Source organism: Mercenaria mercenaria, unplaced genomic scaffold, assembly GCF_021730395.1.
Source record: "Mercenaria mercenaria strain notata unplaced genomic scaffold, MADL_Memer_1 contig_4880, whole genome shotgun sequence".
NCBI classification, from domain to species: Eukaryota; Metazoa; Mollusca; class Bivalvia; order Venerida; family Veneridae; genus Mercenaria; species Mercenaria mercenaria.
Genome location: NW_026463144.1, coordinates 13276 through 22962, shown reverse-complemented (window position 1 = coordinate 22962; position 9687 = coordinate 13276). Strand labels below are relative to the sequence as shown.

Sequence of the window (9687 nt, the reverse complement as noted above, 5' to 3'; positions counted from 1 at the left end):
CTGGAGTCATGCAGGTACATAGATATATATCAGGTGGGTTTATTACATTTTGTATTTGTAAATGACTAGTCTCTAGTACCATATCTATTTAACAGACATAACATGTCAATATAACAATCGCAATGTTTTTCACATATTATTACACTTGTAACTACTAAACTAGCAGTCAAACCTGTTAAAAGACCTTTTTGGGGGTATAAAACGCAAACAATAAAGTAACAGCAAACTCTCAGTATGCGTTATATGCTTCAAATTTTAATATTTTGTTATATTTTGTTATATTTGTTTTCACAACAAACTTATACAGCTGGACGCTAAGCTATTCCCACTGATTGTGAAAAAATAGTTGGAAGATGTTGAGCTCTTGACTTCCAATCTAAAAGTACTTCTTACATTCTCAGACTAACACTTCAAATTAGAGATAGCATGTCCAGTGTTCAGAATAAGTTGTCAGCTCGTGAGATTACATGTCAAAAGCTCAATATAAAATCATCGAAAATTCAAGATAATAAAACCAAGGAAGAATATCCAACAGGGAAAAGCCATGTTCCATAAACACACAAGGACAAAACAAACAAATACAGGAACACAGTGGGGTACCGCCTTGGAATATATAATATTATGTCGAACACCGGGGACATTTTTATTTTGAAACAATAAGTGTGTATCCTACACATACCACAGTTCGAACAAACTATAAATAATACCTCTGAACCTGAGTATGTACCGGGAATTATCAGATATCAAGATTATGTAAACATGACGCTGCATCCTAAATATAAAAATATTCAAGAATGATTTTAAAACGTTAATATTACGTTCTATGTTGTAATATTGGATGTTTTCCATATAGTAATCCTTAATATCTGTTATATTTTTTGTCTTTTAATCGTTATGTATAGATTTGATTGCACTTTATATTGTACACATTATAAATGAAACACTACTGGAAACAGGAACTGATTAGATTTTGTGTTTGGATACCTTTGCATTCGTTTCATTAGTTTCAGAGTTTCCTCTTTGTGTAACGGTACATGACCTGATATACCTTTTACAAGTATCATTAAAAGCAGGTATTCTGACATGCCGTGTGTACCTGCATTGTAGAGAATGATCGCGTTTGTCTTTGGTCAGTCATTTATTGCGACTGTATTTCATTACATAATTGTTTTAAATTATGAAACTATTATAATTAACAAAATCATAGTACATACGGCTTGTTCAGAATCTATAGGAACTTTTTGCGGACTACATTTTATTACATAAATTTTTTGAAATTATAAAAATATCCTAATTAACGAAAACATAGTACACACGGCTTGTTCGGAATCTATAGGAACTTTTTGCGGACTACATTTTATTACATTTTTTTTTGAAATTATAAGAATATCCTAATTAACGAAAGAAAACATAGTACATACGGCTTATTCAGAATCTATAGGAACTCTTTGAAAATTCAAGAACTGAATCAACGTAGATATTTTCAACCAAGGTGTATCTAAATCTAAATATGATCAAATTGTATATTTTGAAAAGTAGATCGTTGCAAGACAATTGAATTGAATGTGTATGCATAAGGAAATTAAATATTGCCCGAGGATGGCGGTAGATAATGTCTGACTGAATCGTGAGTATGCATTTGTTCGTATGCTGTATGCATGTGTATTTATACATGTCCAATAAAATTTGATTAAACTAAATATCTTGTCTGCTTTTCGTCTATCTGATATATATTTCTTACGCCAACATACACTAGAAATGAACATTCAGAATGGAATTCTTTTATCAGAATAACCAAAAGCAAAAACTTATATGATAAGATCCATCGATCCTTATGAGTTGATTTTAATACATTTACCGACTTTCGATAGTATAATAAGTTCTAACTGTTCCTTTACACGAAACAGTCTAGCTTTATGAAAAATACCGTATATGTGCTCGCCAAATACATTTCCGTAATGAAAACAATATATTAAAAAAACACGGTTTAACACGCTTAGTACGAAATCCCTATGTTATCTAACGATAAAAACTGTTGACCGATAAAAGTATCCGTCAATAAGGGGCAAAGGACAGTTAAAAATTCCACAAATCTGCGTTGATACCAGTGCGAACAAATCATTAAATAATCCAATTTGAGGAAGAAATGCCAGGAAAGTTTGCAGCGGATATATTGCAAATACTTAGCAGTTTATCATTTTACATTTCTAGTCCCCCGATTTCGCTTTTGTTTAAAAAAATGAGTAAAACTCAGGTTTCAGAACACTAAATTTTTAGGCAAAAATGGCCCAAAATGCAACCTGACGCGATCTCTGCTGCATTATCAAATGACTGACCCAAAACATATGTATATTTTTTAAAGCATGTGACCAGACAAACATAATGGTGGTAAGAAAAATATCTCATGACCGTATTTATTTATTTTACATAATAATTAATCGTTAATCCTTAGTTCTATGAATATCATAAGTAAGCAGCTGAATATAAATGCCTTTAAAATCTACCTATTTTATTCAATAAACGTACCCGGGCCACAATTGGCCCCTACAAATTAGAAAGTTCGACGCGATGTTTCTTTATGCGTTTTGTAAACTAAGCATATAATAAAAATGCTTTTAATATTATCAAATACAATTTGAGATTTATATGAACTCTAATCCATCCGGCTCGTCCAATATGTTTTTTCGAATCATAAATCATAAATCAGTCCGTACGTTTAATTAGTTTGGTATGTTCATATTTGTTAAGTTTTACACATTCCTAGTATATATCAACTTGATTATTCGGAACATTTTAATTGCAAGCAACCAATGCTTTTTTGTTTTCCCCGTCATTTTTTTTCAAATTGCATCTGCATAATAAAATCTACAAGAATATACTTTGCAAGCATAGAACTCAACAAAGCAAAACCAATAGCAGACTCGGTTTGATTCAATCTGTTTATGTGTGCAACACCCCTCACGCCCACCAGCAACAGCTTAAGCAGATCTGTATTATCCACAGACACTGCATTGTTCCCAAAGCAATGCAACCAGATGTTTAAATAAATAACGTAAACGACGCTACCTCACAAGTGAAAGCAACTGACTCTAGTCTATTTAAGCAAATAATTTGCACGGATCTTGTATGTTCGAGTGAAATGGTGTCAAATGCACTAGAAAACGGGACTGTTGATCTAGTTCAAAATTCAAAATATCGATGTTCGAATTTTCCAGGGTAGAACAAAATACATCATTTTATGGATTTTGCTGGGACCAGACGATGAGTTTAAGCGAAGAGAGGTGTTCGAATTATTCAAGTTCGAGCAAACGAACTTTGACTGTACATTTAAACATAACTAATTGCATTTTGTTTACTGGGAGCTGATAAAATTACATATTTCAATTTGTGAAAAGGTTGAATCTAAATCAACTTTCAAATTTGGTTTCATAGCAGAAGAAAAATACGAAATTAATACTGTTTGAAAATAAGACACTACGGGTCTGGGAGTCGAACTGAGTCCGCTACTACACGGTCACAGAGGATTTACATTTTGTATCGGAAAAAAATGTGTATGGGCTTAATCTTCCGGAAATTTTTGCTTGTTTACGTTTTAAAACGCTTTAATTAATACGGCGCGATACCCATCCTAATTGAAGTGTAGCCCTACTTATCATGCAAAGTCATGCTTCTATTGTGAAACTACTGGATATGCATACTGACACGAGAAAAATAACCAATGCAAATTTTTGAGGCTCTAAATGACAGTTTTATATGTGCAATGTATGTTACTGCATTATTTTCCGTGAAAACACAATCATTGATAATAATCCATTGGAAATAAAATTTCTGCTCAGTTTATATTCATAACATTTCATTTTTCAATATATGTTACACTGATGGTGAAACATTTCCTTTGAATTTACAATAATAAACGAAGGGCCTAAGCATTGGTTTCGTCACGTGTGCAACTTACGGTTTAAAACTATGTCTTACAGTTGTTTATTAAGTAATTTGTCATGATTTTCAAATGAAGTGGTGTAACAAGATTATTGAAGCATGTTGGATAGACTTTTCACATGGAAAGAATTTATCTCGTTTTAAAAACGAGAATGTTCGAATTAAAGAACAATGTTATAATAATGTCTAGAAAGTTGTGAATAAGTGTATGTACTGGATAAGGCCAATAAGGAGCTGTGAACTATTTTGATCGTTAGTAAATTTTTTATGAAAAAAGAAATGGCGGTATCAGGAAGAAGAGCTTTTGACAACATTTTATCAACTACTTTGCATTTAAGTTCACAAGCGGGCGCTATCGTATCCTGTTATCCATGTGGATTAAGTGGCCAGATAGTAAATGCAAAATGATATTGCCAAAACTGTAGGAAATATTTGTGCAACAGTTGTATAAGCAGTCACCAAAAGGCCACGCCCACAAGGAATCATATTATCAAAAAGAATTTCGAGTTTTCTTCAACTGCTGATGCAAATGATAAATTACAAAGTTGTTCTACACATCGAAACGAGGATGTTAAGTTATATTGTCGTGCTCATGGATGGCTTGGGTGTGTGATATGTATGACATTGTCACATAAACTGTGTGAAATTGATTTTATCCCAGAAGTGTCGGAGCAATTTTTGAAAGGTGATGAGTATTTGAGCTTCGAGACGAATGTCAGTAATGTAAAAGAAAGGTGCGCAATTGGTCTGAGCAAAATAGAAGCAAATATTGTGGATATTGAAACAGAATATGCAAATGTTATTTCTGCAGATGAGAATACGAGAAAAGAAATAATAGAAGAACTTGATAAATTCGAGAATGAATTGAAAGAGGAAGTAACAGCATACAGAAAGAAGAACATTGAGACAATGGAGATGTTAAAGAAAGCTTATGAATCAGTTGTAAAGAACATTGTAGACATAGAAGCTAAAACAGAAAGGATTATTAAAGACAAAAGGTATAATTTACTTATCTGTGAAGTTAAGCAAACCTTTGCTAAGGTTTCGGAGTATCAGTCACAAATATATAAATTATCTACACGACTATGCAAACAAGAATGCAACTTTCAAAAGAGCGCCGAAATAAACACATTTCTTTCTAAAGAAAGCATGTTCGGTACGATGAATATTAAAGACATAGAGCAGGGTCCTTGTGATGTACCAGAAAGAGTAAGCACACAACCAGTGTGCCACATCAACATTAAAGGCAAAGATGATAAAAAGACATGCTATGCAACAGGACTTGCTTTTATGTAAGCCGATCAGTTGGCCATTGCTGACAAAGCAAACAAAAACATGAAAATAGTAGATGTTAGCTACGACAAAATTATTTCTGAAATCACGTTATCCTCAAGTCCCCGTGACATCACAGTCATACCATCCAACCAGCTCGCCGTGACATTGAGGGATGAAAAGATAAGCCAGCTACTGTCAACAGCATCGGGTCTTACAAAAACTGAACAAATAAAGACAGATGGAAAATGCCGAGGCATTAACTATGATAGCGGAATGTTACTTGTAACTTTTGACAGTATCATGCCAAAACTGCAAATGGTGGATTTAAATGGCCAGGTACTTCACTCATTTGAAGCCTAGTAACTGAACCAAAATCTATTTGTTTAAGTCCCGGCCGGAACCAGATATACTTTACAGACTATTCTAAAATGAGTTTAACTCGCATATCAATAGGCGGAGAAGTTACAGCAGAATATAAACTTTCGAATTTCTTGGGTCTTGCTGTCAGCAGTTTCGGCTCGGTGTACACATGCGCAAAGATACATGATACGGTACTTCAGCTGTCAGACGACCTATCAAAAGCTACAACAGTTGTTAATGACAAATCTGGTGTTAGAGGTCCTTTAGCTCTTGCATTATCAAAGAAAAAGAACAGGCTCTATGTGAGTTGTGAAAAAGGTGACGAAACATGCTGCAATAGTCTGCATGTATTTAAAATCACATAATGTTGTCAGATTCATAAAAACCGTATAGTCGTTCTTTTTGCCAAAATACGTTTTCCTTTAAACTATAAAGTTCAGCTAGTGCCTCGTTGCAGCTTGCAAAATGTAAAGTTGTCTCAGAGTCTCATATATGCTTATTGACAAAAGTTTTAGAACAATGTAGGCCAAATTTGTTCTGCGTGATAAATTGGTAAAGTAAAATGTCACTGACTTTTCTTTTTTTCTCTTTAAATACATATTTAAAAAGTGTTTATGTTAACGGTATAATTTCAGTTTATAGTTTGCTTACAATAAGGTTTGGTGTTTTAGCACGTTTTCTTTAGTAACAATGCGAACTATAAGTCTGTTCAAAGGGAAAATCAGCTTTGTATATTACAAGGGACCTCCCTGGTCTAGTGGAGAAAGTCTTTGAATCACTTGCCGCTCACCGATGTAGGCTTGAGTCGATTCGCCGTAAAACCCAACACACTCACTCACGTCTCATATAAAGTAACATTCTGCATGTTATGGAACCATCAAGCTAGTTTACGGGAGATCGGTTGGTCTACCCAGGTGCTCACCCTTGATAAAACGATGCCCGAAGGCGCATCTGTTGTCTTCCCCAACAAAAAAGCTGGATAAAAGCCGAACTACCTGAATTGGTTCCGTGTGAATCTAAACCCAGCATTTTTATGCATATTATCGTTCTAGTTATATATGAACATTTGTGCAGATTTCCTCATCAAAAACATCTTAGACCGTACCATATTTTCTTTGTTGTTAATTTATTTTTACATTTTAACGTTTTTAAAGAAAGCTAGAGTTGGCGGACAGGGGAGATGTCCATTTTGTTTATTTTGATTGTCTGTTTACATGATTTGATAAAGGTTAAAGGTCTATTTTAGTTCTTTTCTAAAAGACATGCAGTGTCCTGACATTTGACTACGATTATATACAATGAGACCTGTATAAATAAAATGTTTGAAAAATTGCATCTTCTAAAATACATGCAAATATGTGCCTGATTGGCTTTCGTATAAATAAATGAATACCCTGTGTGTACTGGAACCATACTGTGAGGTTGATTGACCCTTTCAATGATTTCTTTGACCCCTGCCAAGACATGCTTTTAGGTAAACCTTAGTAAAATATAATAATTTTGCAGCGAATAATGAAAATGCATAAAAGACCCCCTCACTTAATGCCAGTTTTATATATACACCGCCATATAAACACATGTTAGGATGTATCTAAATTGTTTTATTTTTTTGATAGTTGCATGTATTTCCACTACCGTCCCTGACTAGGCTCAATCAAAGCGAGCCTGCAACATTTTCATTTTTATCGTGTTTAATGACCTATTAAGCACATTATACTTGTTGAAGACATAATCAGCCATTTTTGCGTTAGAAACTGTCAGTTGAATTGTGTATTTGATCTTTACGGCGCACTAACACAGTATATGTTAATTTGTTAAAGATGTGCCTTTTTAAATGTCTGTGAGATACCATTTGTCAGCTAGCAGAACAAAGGAGTTTGTACGTTGAAAATTTATTGTGTATGTTCTATTTTCAGCAAACAATAGATACAAGGCAAAAATATGAAATAGAGGTTAAGTTCGTTGTTATTTTGCGGTATGTATTTAGATATACGTTGTTATATGTATATTTTTGGTATATCTATAGGCAGACAAAGCATTTTTTCGAAAATGTATACGTTATTATATTATGTGGAACGTGTACAGTTGAATAAAGCTATTGATGGTTTCCAGAGAAATTAACTTTCAAAATTATAAAATGACATTTTCCAAAAGTTTTCAACTGAAAAGTACAATAACTGACAGTTACTTCAGATCTTTAAAGATTAATATAAGGAGAAACCGAAGGTTTTTCCGTCTTCAGTTCAGTACATACGTGTATATGCTTCCTGTTAATTGCAATGCTGATATTCTCTAATAAAAAGATAAATTTTGGAAGAAAATTCCAAGTTTGCTATTATGTATGAGCACTGTCACATCTTGATGTTGCACGAGATTAAGCATGAAGTTACTCGGGCATAATTCGTAAATAGTTGTTGAAACCACTGAAATTGAAAGAAATGTCGCAAACCCGGGTCCAGAAATGTTTAAAAGGGCTACATGTTGTTAACAAATGCGTAATCGTCGAGGTGATTTGCGCCAAGTGCAGGTTTGTATTATAATGGGGCCCCTGGACAGTTTTAGATATAAGTATGTAAATGGTGGCATCTAGTGCATGTTTTTTTTTTGCTCTAGATTTCGAGAACCTAAATATGTCTAATATCTGTAAATTGTAATTAATTTTTCATTTTTCGTCCATAGTTATTGTACACTTGTATCTGTCATAGAAAATACATGTATGTTTTCCATCCGACTTGTGAATATTTTCTACACAATCTGTCACGTCTTGATGTTGCACCGATGTCTTCAACATGCTCTGAGGTTAAGCGAGACGTTACGCAGGCTTAATGTGTAAATCGGGTTTGTATTGTAATGGAGTAATTTCAATTATAGGTATGTAAATAGTGGCATCTAGTGCATTTTTGACTGTAGATTCCGAGCACCTAAATATATCTAGTATCTTCAACTAGTAAACACTATTTTAAATCATTATTCTGGTTCTACAAAGACACAACTGAAAACAAATGATTACTTGCATTTAACAAAAGTAAATTCTAGAAGCCGTTTCTGCTAATTTTCATAAGAACAGCAAAGAACCAACTCTTACATACATGTCTGAGTTTTCCCGTCGGATAGGCAGCGCTATTTATATTGTTTAAGGTTTTTAAATCAGAGAGTTACGGTATTTTATGTTAGTTTGAATTCTTTGCAAGCGAGGATATACAATTGGATTTAAATCTATTCTATGATATAAAATATATGTTATAAGATACAGTCTTTCCTAACTTGGAAAGTGTGCCTTGGTGATCCATTTTGCATGAACAGGAACATGTTTTTCTAACAAAGGGTTTTCTTTCGTATGAAATAAAAATGGTTGCATCCGGACGACTCTCCGTCAGAAACCAGTTCCGCGAATTTACTGATCAGATTAGGATCCCTAATGACAATTTACGAAACTGTACCGCACATCAAACTAAGGAGATTAAGTTCTGTCCTGTACATCAAACCCTTGGTTGTGTTATTTGCATGGCATTGACATACAAACTGCGTGACGCTGCATAATCCCAGAAGTATCGCAGGACTTTTTGAAAGGAGCTGAGTACTGTTATAAAAATGTTTAGAAGACTAAGAAGAAAAATGTGCAGAAAACAGCAGATAGTTTAAATACTGAGAGATGTTACGACAAAGCTTATTCGAAAATAACGAAAAGAAGACAAGAGATAAAAGATAATCTTTATAAGGTTCAGTCTCAACTTGAAAACAACTTAAACATGTTAAAGAAACAAAAATTTTAAAAACGATCATAAAAGGACTCGTTTGAATCCGTTGCACAACAAATTGTGAACACAGAATCTGTAACTAGCTATTTAAAGAAAAAACAAGATAAACAATTCACTTTTCGTTGAGGTAAAGAATGCAGAGACCCAGTCACGGGCTTATATTATCTCTACAAAGTATCGTAAAAAGAAAACGAATATGGCATGGAATTCGGATTCCTAAGTAGTATGGTTTGGTTAAAACTTTTTGAAAGTATGTTTGGTAACATAAACATCAAGATATTGACATAGGCCCTCGCAGTATACGTCGGAATCATTGCAAACACGAGGGTTTGCTACATAAATATCAAATCTGTTA

At 33.7% G+C, this 9687-nt stretch overlaps 1 protein-coding gene across 1 annotated transcript; it reads left to right on the top strand.

Moving 5' to 3' along the window:
• Positions 1–4251: 4251 nt before the first annotated feature.
• LOC128554259 (uncharacterized) lies at positions 4252–7612 on the top strand. Its single transcript, XM_053535512.1, has one exon. The coding sequence runs from the start codon at positions 4558–4560 to the stop codon at positions 5233–5235; it is 678 nt and encodes a 225-aa protein (XP_053391487.1). The 5' UTR covers positions 4252–4557; the 3' UTR covers positions 5236–7612.
• The last annotated feature ends 2075 nt before the right edge of the window (positions 7613–9687 follow it).